The sequence below is a fragment of the Diachasma alloeum genome, unplaced genomic scaffold (genome assembly GCF_001412515.2).
Source record: "Diachasma alloeum isolate Michigan unplaced genomic scaffold, Dall2.0 Dall_scaffold_01463, whole genome shotgun sequence".
NCBI lineage: Eukaryota > Metazoa > Arthropoda > Insecta > Hymenoptera > Braconidae > Diachasma > Diachasma alloeum.
In genome coordinates this window covers 20259-40158 of record NW_021681560.1, presented here as the reverse complement: position 1 = coordinate 40158, position 19900 = coordinate 20259, and the positions used below count along the sequence as shown (strand labels likewise).

The window sequence follows — 19900 nt, the reverse complement described above, 5'->3', positions numbered from 1 at the left end:
GTAATCCTATAAATTGTACATTATAGAGTTATTTCTTATTACCACTACCTATTTTTCTCCCACCACCCACTTCCCGTAACCCTTGGGGATCAACTTTTTTTGTACCCTCCACCCCGGGGCCCCCCAACGCGCCAACATCCCCTTTAAAAGGTATGTCGCCGAGGGGGGAAAGGGGCAGTCCTTCCTAGAAAAAAGGGGGAGGGAGCATGGGAAATTCCTTAATCCCCGACACTTACAACTAACGATATTTATCATTAAGTGTTAATCTCTGTAGCAATAAGTTGTGATTCCAAAATAGCTGGAAAAAATAGTTTTTTGTCAAATAAAGTTTGATAATCCTCTAGAATAATTCCTCTATGACCATTATAAGCAATTTTTTTCATACATGTTATTTCTCTAAAAATCATATGTTGTATATCTACAACAACACAAACCCCAAGTTAACCGATAATCAAGGAATGAAGAATTAATCTTTAAACTCGCACAATGTAACTCCAGTATTCACGCTATCGCTCCTACTTTACATGAATTCTAAAATTAGCTCATTGAACTTGACTTGTATGTCGAGGATAGGAAACCCCGACTATCTGCCGGCTTCCGCCGCCTCCACATATGATCTGGTGTAAAAAACTTACGAGATTGAGTAAAAAAAACTACATACATTCCGATATCTCTCGCTATATCATCCACTTACGCAACGCAAAAAATGTTTCGGAGTTTCTAGTTTATCTCACTTCTTTTCAGTCGATTCACGGTCGGAAGATATCAACAGACATTTAAAATGTAATCTGTAATTCATATTTGCTATCACAAACACGTTGAGTCTTCTTCAACATTTGTACTGCAAAATTACTGCACACTTTGACCGCAGTTATTAAAAAGCAACCGTCACCTGAAGAATACCGTATTTCGTATGCAGATACTAGACATGTAAAAATTGACATTTTCTCGCCTTCGTTAACGAAGTTTACCAAAATTACGAAATTCATCAAAACAAATCGTCAAAGTAGAAATGCAAATCGTCAAAGCAGAAGAATCGACCTATTATGACAAGAATTCTTTCAACATGAACGAATTTCAAGAGCGAATTTGGAGAAAAGAGCACAAAAGTAGAATAACTCACAAAAGTTATTTCAATTAACGTCACAGACGAACATAATCGTTTTTCGTATTGCTGACAAATTAACACATTAAACTTTGGAGGTTGAATTTTCGCCTAGTGAATATTTCCTATTATATTATATTATATTATAATATATTATAATATTTCCTAACTATTATTGCAGACCAACATAATCGTTTCTCGTGTTGCTGCCAAATTAACACATTGATCCTCAGGGATTAAATTTCCGCGTAGTTAGTCACCCTTTTCCCTCTCATCACAAACTTCAGCAACTCTAGAGCAACAAGTCGAGTTCATAAGACTGTAACAACGTTAAAGTACATAAACAGTAGAACAATGTTTCGAAGCAAGCGCCTAGGAATAACTAATCCGTAACGATTCTTCCAACCCGTCGGAGGTAGTGGGGCCAAAAGTGGATTGTGCAATCCTCAACAGTGTCGAGGCCATCATACCCGTTGGTTAATATAATTCATTTGGAAATCGTTGAGCGAGTGCGTAAGGCGATCGTGGAAGTGGCTAACTGAATTTCAATCTAGGCGAATTTAGTGAAAGTGACGCATGCGTCTATTATTAGTATAAAATAATAGTGAAGTGAATAATGAAGACGAGGGAGAAGATTTGTCTGTATTTAATTCACTTTCTACTGCTGACAACAGTTGTTCCATCATCATCATTATCATCATCATCAGGAGCAGAACGAAAAAATAAGAAGCTGAAGATCCTTGGGGTTTTTTCCCACCCCGGAAAGAGTCATTTTGACGTCTTCAAACCCCTTTTAGAGGAGCTAGCCAATCGTGGCCATGATCTCACAGTCGTCTCCTACTTTCCTAGAACCAACTCATCATCAGCCCTGCCAAATTACAAAGACATCGATCTGACTGGTCCGGAAGGGGTCTTCTTAGAGATCGTCGACTTGAAGAAAATAAAGCACTCAATCCTTACCGTCTACAGAGAATTCATGCTGCTACGTCACTGGGGGTTGGAACACTGCCAAAAGAATTTGGCGAATCGAGATGTACAGAAACTCATAAAGTCCAATGCCAAGTTCGATCTCATTATTACGGAAGTATTCAACAGCGATTGCTTCCTCGGTTTTGTTCATAGGTTCAAGGCGCCATTCATCGGTTTATCCTCCCACGTATTATTCCCCTGGGCCAATGCGAGACTCTCCAACGAACATAATCCGAGTTATGTGCCAACTGTATTGCTGGGATTCGGGCCGAAAATGAATTTTATGGAGAGGGTCGGCAATTACGTTATTCGCAAGATTTTCAACTTAGGTTATGAGGTGTTTTACAATCGTCCAATGCAGAAGATTGTGGAAAAGTCATTCGGACCTAATGTCCCACCACTTGGGGATCTCGCCAAGAATATGTCAGTGATTCTGGTGAATATGCATTATTCTTTGCAAGGGTCGAAGCCGAATTTACCGAGTGTTGTGGAGGTGGGGGGTCTCCATATTTCTGAAAAGCAGCAGTCATTGCCGGGAGATATTCAGAGGTTTCTGGATGACGCCAAGGAGGGGGTGGTTTTCTTCAGCTGGGGATCCATGATCAAGGCCAGTTCGATGGGCGAGGAGACTCTGAGGGAGATTGTCAAGGCCCTTAGGAGCATTCCATGGAAGGTTATTTGGAAATGGGAGGATGAGGATCTACCAGGAAAACCGGAGAATGTTATGATTAAGAAGTGGGTACCTCAAGCCGCTATCCTTGGTGAGTTGAGTAGAATGAACGATTTGAAATATGAGATATGGAAGTGAAGAGATTGATTTTTAATATCTGTGATAAGTAACTGTGATTATGATAGGAACCGATGTCGGTAGCCGAGTGGGCTAGACGCAAATCTAGTGTGCGAAAGGTTGCGAGTTCGATTCCCCGTGGAAACGAATTTTTCAACGGAAGGCTCCGGCGAGCGGGAGGTTGCTAATAGAGTAACCGTTTGTACCGGCAAAGGTTTTTTGTGATTTCCCATGCTTCTCCTACGTTCTATAGGAGTGCGAATGCGGTACAGTGTAGAATCCACAGCCGCTCACGTAGGGTTCGATAGGGTGCCAAAATGAGACCCGAAAAGGGCCTCAAAAGGCCTTGAAAAAAAAAAGATTATGATAGGATTTCTATCGCTGCTCCAAATAATAACACATGGTAAATATTTTTCTTGAGATATAGTAAAAAATAAAGCATGTGAAGTGATAATAATTCTCTAGTCAGTGTTTCGACATGATAAATAGGTCTAATTCACTCATCTCCAACACGATAAAAATGGGATTGTAGGATTTATCTGCTCTCATCAGTTAATGAACAAATTCTTTCCAAATTCATTACTATTTTTCGTCTAGAATACATCCTAAGGAAGCTCATTCTTATTTATATCTCTGACGGTATATGTCCCGTATAAATTTCGTCCTACTGTTGAGAAAAATATGTGTCTCGAGAAAGATATCTTGGGGTAAACGACTCCTGAGATACCAAAAACGTTGGTAACAAAAAGTATTACTCTTAAGCTTTTATCTGTGATTCTGTTCCAGGCCATCCCAATGTGAAATGTTATCTCGCCCATGGGGGTCTCCTCGGTGTGAGTGAGAGTGTCAGCGCTGGGGTTCCCATGGTGATTGTTCCCATGTATGGAGACCAATTTAATAATGCTGCAGCGGCTAGGAGTCGAGGTGTGGCACTAGTTCTCGAGTGGAATAATTTGGATGCGGAAAGTTTGAAAGCTGCCATTGACAAGATATTCAATGATCAAAGGTGAGTTTAGGTTTGACTTCGTGGATTGATAACGATAATGAGAAAGGTTGGATATCTTTAGAAATGCATGGAAATTATTTTTTCATCGCCAAGTATCTTTACGTCCGCAAAGAAAAAAATTTCCTTAAAGTAGAAAATAAGATTGATAGAATCTAGAATATTGATGTGTTTAAATTAATTCTCCCTGAATAACGCACACTATTTTTTTAAAACAAAGATTTACCATTGGATCCGCTTGATATTTAGAGGAAAAACAAATGATATTTCTATGATTTTGAAAAATAAGCAGGAAACAGAGAGCATATGACAGCGCGCCATGAAACAGTGAGCATGTCACTGGATGATGTCTGATTTTTTTCGCCATCAATATATTGATGGCGGGCTTTCGAATGGTCTGAAATATTACAAAAGTTGATAGCTGCGCAACACTAACTAGCAGCAAAAATTTCAGGTGGTTACTGCCACCTTCATGGGTGGGTTTCGGATCAAGTGTATCCATTCATTAAAATTTACAACTCTCCGAATTACAGAAGACCGTCATTCTTACAGAAGTCCCTACATTCACTCAAGACCGTCATCTTTACAGAAGACCGTCATTCATACAGAAGTCTCTACATTCCAAAAATTGAATGTGTCGTGTAGATGAATCTGCATTCATCTTTAAGCATACATGCTAAAAAGAATGTTTTTCAGTCGATGAATTAAATTAATTTTCCTAGTTACTTTCTTTTCTACAGCCGATCTTTGTTCTCTGCATTTTGTAATTCACTGCATATTATTAGACTATTCAAATTGACAAAGGATGTCTGTTGAGGATACTACTGGAGTGAATTTTTTGAAACATTTTATATTCAATCTAACTCCATCAGGTTATTCTCGTTACGATGAGCCATGCATAAAGAAGTAAATCATAAAAAAACGCACTCATACACTTCATGATACTTGTAATTCAGTTAAAAACATATTTTTGTCCATAGAGTTTCATACGATTGAGGTTTCCTTCCAATAATTCATTCTATCACATGGTCCTCGCAAGAGATGATGAGAAGTAATTATTTGCAATCATTTCGAATGTTATACCATTCGATCTAAGGAATTGGCATTTCATGATGTTGGAACAGAATGATTAGACCTTATGCACGAAGCGACATAACTTTCATGATACTAATTACGAATTGTCATTGTCTATTTTTCATAAAAAATCTTTTGTACTATGGAATGGAAATATGAATAATTTTCCAACGGTTTACATATCTTATAAATTATTAATGGGTACAAAAGCTAATATAACCGTTTTGTTCATCGTTAACATACATTCTATCATTCATTCATTCACGACCATGTCAATATACGCCAGTTATATCTAGGAATGTCTAGTATTTCAAATTACATTCTGCAAGAGACGAATGAGCAAGAAAACGAAGGTTCCTTCGTGCAAAAACTTTGACTTATGAAACTTGATTCATGCTAATACCTGTTTTACTGATGAGAACCCCCTCCCTTGCCAAGGAACCGACCGAATTTTAGGACAAATCAATTTTCGATCACCATTAAATTTCAACTGTCAGATGTTTGGATGCTTTTATTTTGGACGCATGCAAAATCAATCGTTTTCAATTTCAGTATGTCAATTAATGAGATGACAAAAGATTCTTAACATGTTCACGATAACATGTCTAATTGAAACACTTTCCTACTTGAAAACATCCCATTTTGGAAAAGCGCACATCATCGGAAAATTTTTAGCTTATCATTAGGAATCGTGTAAATAATATATATTATTCGACTTATCGAATAGATAAATTCCTTCCCTTTGCTACGATCCATTTCGGCCTTCTTTTATGGCTCCCTTCACATCATTTTGTAATCGAAAATTCATGCTGTTGGTAGCTTCTGTCAGTATGTCTGGAGATTGGTACGAATTTTGTTATAAAAATTCTTTGCATGCACAGTATTTTAGCATTTTTTTTAGCGCAACGCTTCGTTTATTGATACACTTTCTGAACCATTGTAATTGATGTAATAATTCAACTTAGAGAATTCATAATATTATTGATTTTCTTAGCGTAGGAAAGTTAATGAAATTATTTCTTGTATCGTGCATCCATAGGTACTTCCTTAAGTATATTCGATTCAGGTGTCCATACTCAAATTTCCCGTATCGTCGAAAGGAATTATTCAAAAATATTTCACATTTATGCATCAACAATTTCACTCAATACAACACATAACGTTTTGCATTCTCAATTCACATTCTCTATCAATATAGATTTTCGATAGTCCACTTCAATAATCTGGTAGTCATCAATTCATCCGACCAATACGTATTGCAACCCATAACTTATTAGTATATTGATTTCGAAAATTTATTTTCCGTGATTCAGTACAATCGGCAATATAGATATTCTATTACATGACGTTGAAGACCTTTAGATTTATTTAGAAGTCTCGTCTGTATTCTTGAATTCCCATGCACTTGACTCCAAGCCCATGGTTGCTATCAAAATTCCACTGTTTCGAATACTTTGTATGAGCGGGTATACATATATTCTGTCCTAATTGCAAGTTAATATCCCAATTTTTGCACAAGCCAGAGTGTTTACAATTTTTTTTTTATGAAAAATGGAAAAACAGGAATATCGCGCAAACTTTGTTTCAACTGGTATATATACTGGTATATATGTTCTGATTGATTTAGACAGAAGGCATCGAAACGAATGTTTTGATAAAAAGTGAAAGCGGTTGCGTAGTTTTGAAGATATACCACGTAAAAGATTTTCAGAAAAAGTCGAATATCTCCGAAACTACTAATGCGATTAAGCCCATCTTCAACACGAAACATTCTTATCATGATAAGAAGATTTTGGGAAAATTTCAAGTTGATATCTCAATTTTTGCATAAGCTAGAGTGTTTACCTTTTTTTTTAATGGAAAAACAGAAAAACGGAAATATCTTACAAACTTTGTACGAACTGGTGTATATGTTTTGATTGATTTTGACACAAGGCATCGAAACGAACGTTTTCTAAAAAAATCGAAATCGGTCCAATTGCTTTGAAGATATTTGCGGTAAACCATTTAAAAATGAATCGCACAAAGCTAAAAAAAATTGAAACGTGAAATTAAATTTTGCACAAAGCTAGTCCTTATTAGGATCTATAATCTGACAAAATTTCAGATTTGTTGGAATTACTTTAGCCACTTGATTACTCAATCTTCTAAAAATTTACCACCGGGGAGGTGGTGGTGGACGTGGTCGCATGCAGACATGGTCACCAAACTTCGTATTTTTATATTTCAGGCCATTCTACAGTACTTTCAATCAAAATTAGAGAAAGTGAAAATCTAAGTATTGCAATGCTTCCATTGGGATGCAAAAAATAATATTAGCTCGGACCAAAATTGATGGATTTTTTTTCTGTGCTCATGAATAGAATTAGATTCGAGAAATTCCTTTTCTCCTTCTCAGATACAAAAAGAATGCAAAGGCACTTCAGAAAGCTTGGCACGAACGTCCCATGTCAGCACTGGAGACATCTATCTGGTGGTCGGAATACGTCGCACGTGGACATGGCAATTATTACCTCAAAACAGCAGCTGCTGATCTCACTTGGTATCAGTTAGAGCTCTTGGATGTAATTGTCTTCCTACTCCTCATTATCCTCATCGTAATTTTGGTATTCTACAAGATAGTGAATGTGATAATTAGGAAAATATTCACCTCGTTGCAGAATTTCCAGAGTGATTTTTCGAAGAAACACAACTGAATTCTAGACTTTTCGATTTCTGCACCAAATTAACAAATTCTTCAAAGAACAATTCAAATCTTGGGCGTTTTTTATTGACGATGAATATATATTTCATCATGAAGAGCCTATAAATAGCCATTCACTCCCTAATGTTGATGAGATAATTTGGAGAGCTTTAGAGATGAATAGAAATCCATTTTTCATCGCCAATCCATTGAAAAAAGAAATTTGAGAGGATCCGTGCTTTCACAATAGAGGAAATAGAGAAAATCTTCTAAAAGTAAGCCATAAGATTGATAGAATCTAGTAGATTGATGTGTTTTAATTAATTTTCTCTAAATGATGAACATAATTTTTATACAACAACAACGATTTAACAACATTGGATATGTCTGATATTTAATAAGAAAACAAGTTAATAACTGATCTTTCTCGAATCTAGAAGAAAAATGGAATTATTTCGTGTAAAAATTTAATAAATTTTTGTTCTGTGCTGACGAAAAAAATCTATACTTCCCTCCTTCTTAGATAAATGAAGTATGCAAAGGTACTTCAGGACGGTTGGCACGATCGTCCCATGGCAGCACTGTCAGACTACTGTCTGGTGGACTGGAAACATCATACGTGAACATGGCAATTATCGCCTCAAAAGAGCAGCTGGCAATCTCACTTGTGTAGCACTTCTAATCTCACTACCAATCTCACTTGTTCTGCACTTCGCGCAGCGTGCTTCAAACTCGTCTTCTGCACGGTGTGACATAAAATATTATAGATCACTCGGACGTAAAATATGAAAATTGAATTAAATTAATTAATTCCAGTACAAGGGCACAAATTTCGTTTTTAACGAATGTGAAGTTTACAGGCCCAGCCGAAAGCGAGGTCTGTACTCACATTCGTTGAAAACGAAATTTATGCCTTTGTACTCTAATGTACTATTTTTACTGCGAATGGATTCTCCGGCACTTTTGTTAGCGTTGACCATACGTTGATTACGCCAATAGCATGATGAAGCTAGAATATTTAGCGACACGTCGCACTATGATAATTTCATGGATGTTGTGAATTTATTTCTCTACTATCCCTCTAAACATCTGGCTTGTTTTAAATTAAGAAATGTTTAAGATAATTTCAATCTAGAGCGTTTGGTATTAATGACGAAGAAATATTTTAACGTGAAGAACCTTCTAGTCGTGCATTGTCTGATATTGATGGAGTCAATTTAATTTATGATGCGAATAGTATTCGTCACCCAAAAATAAGTTTAGAAAAATCAGGAAGACAGTTCCTTCCATATGTTGATGATCAGTATTTCAAATCTAATATATAATTAACATGATGTGCCCTCGACTTATCGGAAATCCAACGGCTCCTCGACCTTGTCGAAGGTCACGATAGTAATTCTTCAATATTCACAAATAGGAAGCAACCTAGGGCAGTCATAGAAACCATGACACGATATGGGGAATATAGAGCGAAGGGCGCACCTTCATTAATATTGTATGGAGAACCAAGTTATTTATATCTTTCAGCAGTCGATAAAGCTGAAGAAAGTGGATACTCTTTTATTGTTTTTCAGCTAGTCATGCGCGTACTGATCAGCACCAACTTCCTGGAGTAGCTTAATTCTATAAACATTTGTGACATATATTTTAGGTCCATATTTTATTCAATGGTTTAGGGAGTATTTATAGGAATTTCCGTGAGGCTCGTTCATGATGAACTGAGATTATCATGTTCCATACATTATGAAGAGGGGTTGTTTTCCGATTATGTAGCTGCCGCTGCTGCTTAACTAAAGCCTCACTTCACTGTCCCACCACCTGTCGTCGTGGCAACGTCCTCATACACCAGTGGTCATCGGTATCGGCAAGGTATGTCTATTTTGCTCCTGGGTTTTCATAGATTTTGAGGATTTATTTATTGTTGCGGGCTTGGATTATTGAGGGTTTGATTAGGTGAGTTTTGGAGAGGTTTCGGGTCTTTTTGCGCAGAAAATTCGATCATATTGGGGGAGAGATTGGTGTGATTGGCGATTCTGGGGTTTAAACGTTTGAAAGTTACTTTGAATTGCGCAACTGGGGTTGCGATCAAGTTTAATTTGAATTCGGCGGGAGTTTGATTCATTCGTTTTGGAGCAATCAGTGCTTTCAAAAGAGTTTCTCATATTTGTGAGTGATTTCTATCCATTGAATACTAATTTTGCATCTATTATTATTGTTTCGAGAATGATTGATTCAGGTTTGTTTGTTTTACATTCTTAGAAAAATTATGAATTTGTTGAATTGATTGGGTTCCACTTGTTTTCTTTTTTTTGTAATGGAAAAATCATATCTAGCTTGTTTTCACTTTGTATTTTTAGAATTCGGTAAACCACTCTATCAATGTGGAATCTTTTTTTGGGGAAATTTCGGTGGATTTGAGGGAGGAATCCATGCTGTTGGAGATTCTAGGATTTAAGCGTTTGAAAGTTCAGTTGAATTGGGTAATTAGACATGGGGTCAAGCATTTGAATTTAGTTGGAGTTGGATTGATTCGTTTGGGAGTCATTAGTCATTTCCTACCGGTCGGATATTCGCTTTATATTCGAAGTGTTTTCATTTTATATTCATCCATTTTATTCATTTATTTATTCATTTATTCATTCATTATAATTACTTATTTATTCATTCATTTTATATTGGAATTTGTTTCACGTTCTGTATCCTTGGAAACATTATGAGTTTAATTATGTATATTGTTTTATGCGTTTGGTGTGTATTGATTGGTTTTCACTTTCTTTTTCTTTCTAAAAACTCGTACGGAGCTTGTTTTCTGCAATTTTAAAAATTGATAGAGAATGGATTCAAAAAAACGTTGCTTACTATGATGAATATAAGTAATACTGGAACGATTACTGCTGTTGGTTTTTTTGTGGAAATATTTCAGTGCTTAAAGGGAGGCGTTCATACTGTTGAGAATTGTAGGGTTTGAGTACTTGAAAGTTCAATTGAATTGGGCAATTAGAGGTGGGGTAAAATATTTGAATTTAGTTAAAATTGGATTGGTCTGTTTTAGAGTAATGATTGATTTTTATCTGTTGAATATTTATTCCATATACCAATTTTTTTGCCTGTGAAATAATTTATGCATTTTCTCATATTCTACGTGCTTAAGGAAATTATGAGTTTAGTGTATTGATTAAGTCTTACTTGCTCTTACTATCTAGAAAAGAGCTTCTAGAAAACTCGCATCATCCTTGTTTTTACTCTGCAATTTTAAAGATCGATAAACTACAGAATTTTTCTACTGAAAAAATATTAGGTGGCGCATTTCGACGCACGAATTGATCCGGAAATGTCGCTTCCCATGACAAATATGAGTAATGGGGGAACGACCACTGTACAAATAAACACACGACCTGATGACATTCGAAAGCGGATTATTGGAGGTAAGTGGAGAGATTAGTGTCATCATCAATCTTCAAATATCTTCAGAGAAATATACAGTGTCAGATTTTTTATTTTTACAAATTCAAATAATAGCAGCCCGTGAATTTTCATTGTCATCAATTTCAGGGGAGATTACAATGAGTTTTGAAAGTCGCAGGCGATTGGAGTGAAATTTCTCGTGCATAAAAGATCGATTATATAAGGTATTCCATGCCAAATGAGTTAACTGTTAACCCTTACCCTTTTGGAAATGGATCTCGATTCTTTCTACGATTTGGGGGCTAGGAAAACTATCTGTCAATTTTTTTGAGATTTGACAGCCCATTTCGGAGATCATTTTTTCTTTGTTTTTTCTTTGCTTATCAATAACTCGGGTTCTATTCAGTCGCTTTTAATTTATGATAGCTCAAAATTTTTCATTTTCTACCATCTGTCAAAAGATTTTGGGTAATTTTTTTCAATTCCTAGGTGCTCATAATACCGAATTTAAAAAAAAATTGAAAAACTTCAAGTTTCAAAATTATGTCACCTTTTATTTTCCTTATCTTATTTTCAGTAACTCTTATAATCAGAACAAGTATGTTCAGCCATCATACAAGTTGGGTTTTGTCCTGGATCTGTTTTATTTTGTTCTTCTCGAAATTCCGCGAATTTGGACAAAATATCCCAAAACGATTTCGATTATGTATCAAACAATGTGTAACATATAAATGTATATTTCAATTCACGTCATACTGTTTATAATCGAGGTCAACGCCATTTTGGGACGAAACTTGTATGACGGCTCAAAATACTTGTTTAAAATAAAACGTTACATAATCTTGGAAATTCAAGTTTTTCATTTCGAAAAATTTAAAATTTTGACGTGTCATAAATAAAAATCCGAGGAATAGAACTGGAGTTATTGAAAAAAAAGAAAAAAAAGAAAAAATCATATCTTTCAAATAAGCTGTTAAAAAATCAGAAAAAAATTGAAAGATAGTTTTTCTAGTCACCCAATCAAAGAAAAAAATGGGATCAATTTCCAAGAGGGTGAGGGAAGCGTTCACTCATTTGACATGAAATACCTCATATCAAGTAAAACGGATAATTGGGTTTGTTCGTTGGAGTATAACGAAGATTTAAAAATAAGCAGGGGACAGCAAGCATATAAAAGCGCGCCATGTGATAGTGAGCATGTCACTGATTGATATATTATTTATTTTCGCCATCAATGCGTTGATTCTGGCGGGCATCCGAATGGTCTGCAATATTACAAAAGTTTATAACTTCACAACACCAACTAGCAGTATAAATTTTAGATGATTACTGCCGCCTCGATTTAGATAGAAGGCCCCCAAACGAATGTTTTGAAAAAAAGAAAATGAAATCCGTTGCGTAGTTTTGAAGATATTTGCGAAAAATGATTTAAAAATGAATCGCTTTTTATCAAAACTATTAGATCAAACTATTAGATCAATCAAACTGAAATTTTGCGCAGAATTAGGTCCTCATTAGGACCTATAATCTGACAAAATTTCAGACTTGTTGGAATTACTTTATCCACCTAATTTCTCAAGTTTCAAAAAATTGAACACCGGGGAGGTGGCGGTGGACGTGGTCACATACTGACATGGTCGCCAAACTTCGTATTTTTACATTTCAGACCATTACATCAATTCCAATCAAAATTAGAGAACGTGAAAATCGAACGATTGCAATGGTTCCATTCGGAAGAAATGAAAAGTTGAAATCGGATGACAACTGTGGTGCAAGGAGCAATTGAAAATTCACCTTTCAATGCCTCTACCAATGACAGTTTCAGTTTAACTCAACGAACCGGGGGAAGAAAAATACCAATTTGTAGCGGAAACAGTGATCTACGAAATTGATGTGGAAAGCTATGTTGCACACGTTCTATTTTTTATGCAATTAATTGTTAAAGTTTTTCTCATCGCCAATCACTCCAGACGGTGAGATGACTGTTTGCTCCCCCTCATTAATACGCATGCCATCTAAATTTATGCGCGCGCTATGCACTAAATTCATACGAGCGCCCGCTTTATACGCTCAACACATGATCGATTTAACAATCATTTTTCATTCAAAATCAAATTTATAAATGTTTTTTACATTATAACATGTGGAATTAATAAAAATTAAGAAAAGAAATAATGACAGAATTAATAAAAATTTAAAAATGTTCATGGGGAATAGAAGGCTGAGAAATTAATTGAATCGAGAATTACATTAGAGGAATCAAGTAATCTAGTAAATAATGAAATCAATTGTTGTAACACATCATGGAGGTAATTAAAAATTATTGTAATGCATTGACACATGTTTTGAATTACCGCAGTGGTGGATTTGAACGAATAATTAAGGTTATAATATTAATGGTTGCAGTGATCATTCTTCGATCAATTTATAAAGGATAATATTATGCTAGTCTTTCATTGCAGCGAAAATTGAATTGAAGAACATCCTAGTATCTTTTACAGTTTGGTACAGATCGCAGTATACATTTAAATATTTTCAATGATCAAATTTGTCAATTAAGTTACGTGAGAAAAATTTGGAAAAATAATGAATATTTAGCAATCAACGTTCATTGAAAATGGAATTAAACAAACTGAAAATGTTTATTTATTCCAGAGTATGCATCATATATTCCTAGAAGATTTCAAAATGCCTTGTGTCTGAATTAGTTTCCTATTAATGTCAATCGAAAAATGGAAATCTAATTAAGCTCCTAAATTCTATTGCAAAATATGAATTAGGAGTACAGTAGAGTCTTCCTAACTTTTCTACTTTCCAACTTCACTACGATCGGCGATTGCGGGGAGAGTGTTCCCTTACTCTCAGCACCCCAAACGTGCGTGAGTGATATGTGTGTATCCCTTTGCTTGGGTAAATGCGCAGTAAACAGTCTCTTTTCCCGCATGTTTTTCGTACCCCGTGTGCCCATAACCTCTCACTCTACTTGAGCTACGCTGGGGTGAACTTTGGGAGACTTTACTGTAAAAAAACAAAAACAAATGCNACAATTCCTTGCTTATTTTGAAATTTTTTTTGAAATCTCTCTAAAAAAAACAAAAAAAATGTTTTTGTATAAAAACAGTGCCAAGAAAAAGTTTGGGTTGGTTCTTACTGGGAAGTAGAAATTTTTGAAAAATACAAAGAAATGAAAAAGAGAGCCAAGTCAGCAATGTCGAATGAACGAATATAGTGCACAATCAGATTTCTAGAAGAAAAATAGTTTCAAATCGAATAAGGATTTTAAAAAAATTCTTCATGAAATAAAAAATTACTAGAAGAAGGACCAACGTCCTTGGCGCGGATCAAAAGATGGCGGATTAGCTTGATACTAAACAGTGAGTTGAAAAACTCCGTGCCAAGAACGTTGGTCCTCCTTCTAGTAATGTTTTGTTTCATGAAGAATTTTTTAAAAATCCTTATTCGATTTGAAACTATTTTTCTTCTAGAAATCTGATTGTGCACTATATTCGTTCATTCGACATTGCTGACTTGGCTCTCTTTTTCATTTCTTTGTATTTTTCAAAAATTTCTACTTCCCAGTAAGAACCAACCCAAACTTTTTCTTGGCACTGTTTTTATACAAAAACATTTTTTTTGTTTTTTTTAGAGAGATTTCAAAAAAAATTTCAAAATAAGCAAGGAATTGTTTTGATATCCTATAAATTTTGTTATTTCCAATTCAATTCGCCTCATTCATTTTGCACAAGATAGATCGTCTTTCCAATTAACAATCGAAGCAAAACAAATAATTGTACTTCACAGTCATCATTTCCACCGACTTTCAATTACTGATTGCAGATTTTTCGACTCAATTTGCTTCTTCCAGAATTTATTTAAGCACGAAACTCAATTGAGAAATATCTGTGAAATTTATCGTTCATGCACCAAATTCCATTTGTAAATTCCCGGGCTCCCTCCTTGGCTGTATTGCAGTGCTACCAACTCCGTAACAAAAAAATGATAGGAGATAATGTGAAATACGACAATGTGCATGTGATCCCGTTGCTATGCACGTAATTTTTTCAATATTGATTGGAATAAAAAAAATAATTATATCAATGAGAAGCTGGTGGTCGATTTATATCATGTAACTAAGATTATTTTTCATGTACCTTGTCACATTTGTATTTTATTAAATGGATATATGTCGGACGTAGATAGTTGCTTCGTGTATAGATACACGGCAGCGTTCGGCCAGTTTTCTGCAGAGTCAAAACTTTTTCTTGGCCGATACGCTACCGCGTATCTCGATCATTAAGGATATCTCAGTACTTTAGCTATTTTTTCTCCAGTCAAATATTTTTCTACTTTTGCAGTCGAACATCAGAGCTTTTATTTTCGGATATTTTGCAATAATTTTATTATTTAAACTTTGTAGGTCTGAGTTTGAATCTCGATATTGAACTGTTAAAAGACATTGTAAAAATCTGGAAAATAATTAGAAAGTCCATCTTTGGAAGAAGATGGATGAAATACTTACAAAATTGCAATTATTGATAATTTTAGTATTTTCTATAAATAATTTATGAACAATAAATTTTTTACCATACAACTCATTTGTTCAGAATCGTAACAAATATATTCATATTTAGAATTTTACCAGAAATTGACTTCATGCCTAAAAAATACAGCTTTCTGAAAGTTTAAACACTTTCAATCATTTATTTATGAACGAGGAATGTTCAAAATAATAATTCTGTGCAACATGTAATTGGAATAAGGCTGAATATTCACGATTTTTTAAAAGTTTTTCTCACGTAACTTAATTGGTAAATTTAATCATTGAAAATATTTCAGTTTGTAGGGCGATCTGTAACAAACTGTAGAAGATGCTAGGATATTCCTAAATTCAATTGTCGCTGTAATTAAAGGCTAGTATAATATTATCCCTCATTAATTAATCGAGGAATTATCACTGTAATAATTATATTACAACTTTAATGATTCGTTTAAATCCACCACTCTGGTAGTTTAAAACTTTTGTCAATGCATTACAATAATTTTCAATTATCTCCACGATGTGTTACAACAATTGATTTCATTATTTAATAAATTCCTTGATTCCTCTAATGTAATTCACGATTCAATCAATTTCTCAGTCTTCTATTCTCCATGAAAATGGAAAATTTTTATCAATTCCACATGTTACAGTGAAAAAAATTCTTTAAATTTTTCAATTCAATTTTCAATGAAATTGTTTTTTTTTCCCTCGATTTGTTAAGTTAAACTGAAACCGTCATTGTTAGAGGCACTGAGAGGTGAATTTCCAATTGTTGTCAATTTATTAACTATATTTGCGGTCATTCTCAGAAATGCATTTTTTCATATGTTAATCGGCACAATTTTCTGAATACCCCAGTATTTATTGTTTCGACAGAAATTTTATTTCCGCCTCAAAGTCTAAATTGACTGAACTAATACAACAAGTCGTCCAATGGCTCTTAAAGCCGAGCGAAGACTTCTAAATTTCACCGTGGTATTCCCTAAAAATGAATTTATTCATGAAATTTTTTACTCACTTCTCAAATTTCTCGAAAATTTGAGATCAAAAATGGAGTTTTTCATGTCATACAATTAATCATATTTTAATGTATGTATTTTCATTGATTTTCGTGGGAGATACATCTTATTTTTATATTTGAATGAAAATTGCATTGCCAAAGTCATTCTGGAAATGGAGTAAAATATTTAATCGAATTTTTGCCATTCCGGTCGTATGGCAGCGCTTCACGGATGCCCCTGAATCATTGCTTCTAGTCGTTATAACAACAAATATTATTCGTCACACGGCCTAAAAAAAATTTCCAACTCATATGATTGCAAACCTTGGCTTTGGCTCGGATTGCAAACTCATATTCGCCAGAAATTTTTTTTTTCAGCATCCTGACCAAAATATTTCAATGTCTTGAAAATTCTAAACAATAATTTTCTGAATTTTCATAATTGTCAATAATTCCCATTGTGACATGAATCTGAAAAATGCAATTTCATGAAATATTCCAGGAATAAAGTGATTTGTCACTGAAAACATGCGTATAATTTGATATAAATTATTCGTCGTTAAAAATTTCTAGTCATTTATTTGGAATTCGAAGAGTAATTTTGTCAAAGTGTAAGGAGAATTTATTTTCATTATCATTAGCGGAAGATTCAACTCCTGCTGATGAATCAGGGTGCGGAAATGTGCTCGTTGTATTGTCCTGGGTGCTTGTGGTGATGACAATGCCATTTTCCTTATTCGTCTGCTTCAAGGTAATTTTCTAAACTAATTTTCACGCCCTCGAACAATTGAATTAACATTTTTTCTTGATGAAAAAACATTTTTTGTTCTCAGGTTGTCCAAGAATACGAGAGAGCAGTGATTTTCCGACTAGGAAGATTGCTATCAGGCGGTGCGAAAGGCCCAGGCAAGTTAGATAAGACGAAAAAAAGTCAAGAATTAGTTCTGTAAGTCCATCTGGCTGAATCAAGGACAATCATTAATACTCCCGACTATTATTATTCCAGGGATTTTCTTCATCCTGCCCTGCATTGATTGCTATGCACGTGTCGATTTACGTACACGTACCTATGACGTTCCACCGCAAGAGGTATATTACATTATCTAACCATCACTAAAGTTATATTATCCTACTTGGCAATGTCGAAATTTGCATTATCATTAATTACTAACTGGTGGATTATGGTAATTAAGGGATGTTTGTAAGTCTCAACTTAGAATAGTTGTTCTTGTTCTCTATTTTGCAAATATTTCCGAAACTACGGTTTTTTCTCATTCAGTTTTTTTATTTTTTTTCGGATTATCATATCAGAAATCCTTGCGAAATAATCTTAATCTATTTTAAACTTTAACATAAGAAAAAAAGTGATTATTAATTTTTACATGGATTATTCTGTATATGTTTCCTATTAATTATTGCGTTTTTCGAAAAATGTCAAACAAATTTTGTTGAAGTCCGTGAATTGGGCTATAAAAAAGTCGTTTGAAATCTGTTCATGAACATAATGGTATGGAAAATAGTTGGGGTATAATGGCAATGCATTGCAGACTTGAAAAATGTCATGTGGCCTATACATACAGATATCTCTAAAATTACTGGATTTAGAGAAAAATGTCACACACATTTTTTAGCTCATGAAATTCTCCATAAAAAAGGTTTTATGTCACTGGGCACGAATGTCAAAGTATTGTATGTCACACGGCGATAAAAGTATTATCTGACGAATGTGATTATAATCCTCGCTGTCGGCTCGGCGTATAAAGTCACATTCGCCAGATAATACTTTTATCGCCTGAAGACGTAATGTACTATTATCATATTTTGTTCTAAATCTCTTAATTCTAGAGAGATTTGCAAAATGATGTAGGCAAAATTTCGATTTCGATCATGCAAAGTTCCAGAATTTTTGCATGAATTTTCTGGATTTTTTTTATTGTCCAATACCATAAGCTCATCCCCACCAATTCATAACTCTACAATATCATTCATCATTCACTCAATCCACCACCAATGCATGAAAAATACCACAAAATACTTGCCTAATGACCAATGCCCTATGAAAATTATGCCCAATGACTTGACATCCAAGTTAAAAAAACCTAAATAATAAATTATGAACTTCAGGTTTTAACCAAAGACAGTGTCACAGTATCAGTCGATGCAGTTGTGTATTACCGGGTTAATAATGCAACAATATCGATTGCAAACGTGGAAAATGCTCATCACAGTACTCGGTTACTCGCCCAAACAACTTTACGAAATACAATGGGAACAAGGCCACTGCACGAAATATTGAGCGAGCGTGAAACGATTTCCGGAAATATGCAGGTAATTAATTATGTGATAGAGGTAATAAAATTGATAATATCGAAATTGTTGCATTATCTTGCCAATATCTGAGGAATCAATAGACTTACAAGAAAGTTTAAAAAAACTTTTGTTGTAGCTCATAAAACTCTGCACAGAAAATGTCTTATGACCTTTATGCTTCCGAATGGAGGCTTTGGAATCGTCCATTTTGATCATCTAATTTTACTTGGAAATGATTTAGAATGTCATGAAACGTGACGATATGCACAGCAAAAACATGTCTGAATTTCACACACCTTTTGTACACATTTTTCAGACACTAAAAAACGTCTGAATAAAATCAAAATTTGTCTGAATGCCATGACTTAAGATGTTTGGGCACCTGCTCGTCTGAAATTCAGACACATTATCATTGTATTCAGACTTTTCTAGTATCTGGAAAATGTCTACAAAAGGTTTGTGAAATTCAGACATTGGTTTTTTGCTGCGTGATGTTTTTAGAAAATGTGTGTATATATCCGTATGTATGTGCAGATTTTTCGGAATTTATCTTTATAAATCTTCACGATACAAGCAGCGGACAGATGGCCTTTGACAGATTACATATGACTGTTACTTTCCACATACTTTTCTTTCTTCCATTTTCATGTGTACCAATGTCATTGGTAGTAGGCTATCGAATGGATCCCAATTTCAAATATTCTCTTTTTTGTGCACATACGTATGTACACAAAGAGTATGCATTTGGTCAATTGGTATAAATATGGGACTAGCATTATAAATAGCGCTTCGCGCGCTCGGCACTTAGTGTCTGCATTTTCAATCCCATTGTTGAAGAAATTAATCATTAGATTAATATGTACATAATAGTTTATATAGTTTTCAGATGTAATTGCATAATTTATCATCACAATTTCACGCGGTTGATTATCAATGAAGTGGATCTGAATATATAATCTCCATAGTTTTGTCTTATAATTAGTCTTCGTCTTATAATTGTTAGAGGAATCTTTCGATTCCGATT

The 19900-nt window shown here is 34.6% G+C and overlaps 2 protein-coding genes across 2 annotated transcripts; both read left to right on the top strand.

Moving 5' to 3' along the window:
- Nucleotides 1-1423: 1423 nt before the first annotated feature.
- LOC107046520 (UDP-glucuronosyltransferase 2B30) lies at nt 1424-8116 on the top strand. Its single transcript, XM_015269141.1, has 3 exons — nt 1424-2835; nt 3648-3867; nt 7337-8116. The coding sequence occupies exons 1-3, from the start codon at nt 1722-1724 to the stop codon at nt 7632-7634; spliced, it is 1632 nt and encodes a 543-aa protein (XP_015124627.1). The 5' UTR covers nt 1424-1721; the 3' UTR covers nt 7635-8116.
- Nucleotides 8117-9439: 1323 nt separating this feature from the next.
- Nucleotides 9440-19045, top strand: LOC107046518 (band 7 protein AAEL010189-like). The gene is made up of 7 exons (XM_015269138.1): nt 9440-9490; nt 10920-11046; nt 17208-17317; nt 17400-17472; nt 17573-17655; nt 18691-18894; nt 19013-19045. Exons 2-7 carry the CDS (start codon nt 10953-10955, stop codon nt 19043-19045), a joined length of 597 nt encoding a protein of 198 aa, XP_015124624.1. The 5' UTR covers nt 9440-9490; nt 10920-10952.
- Nucleotides 19046-19900: the final 855 nt, after the last annotated feature.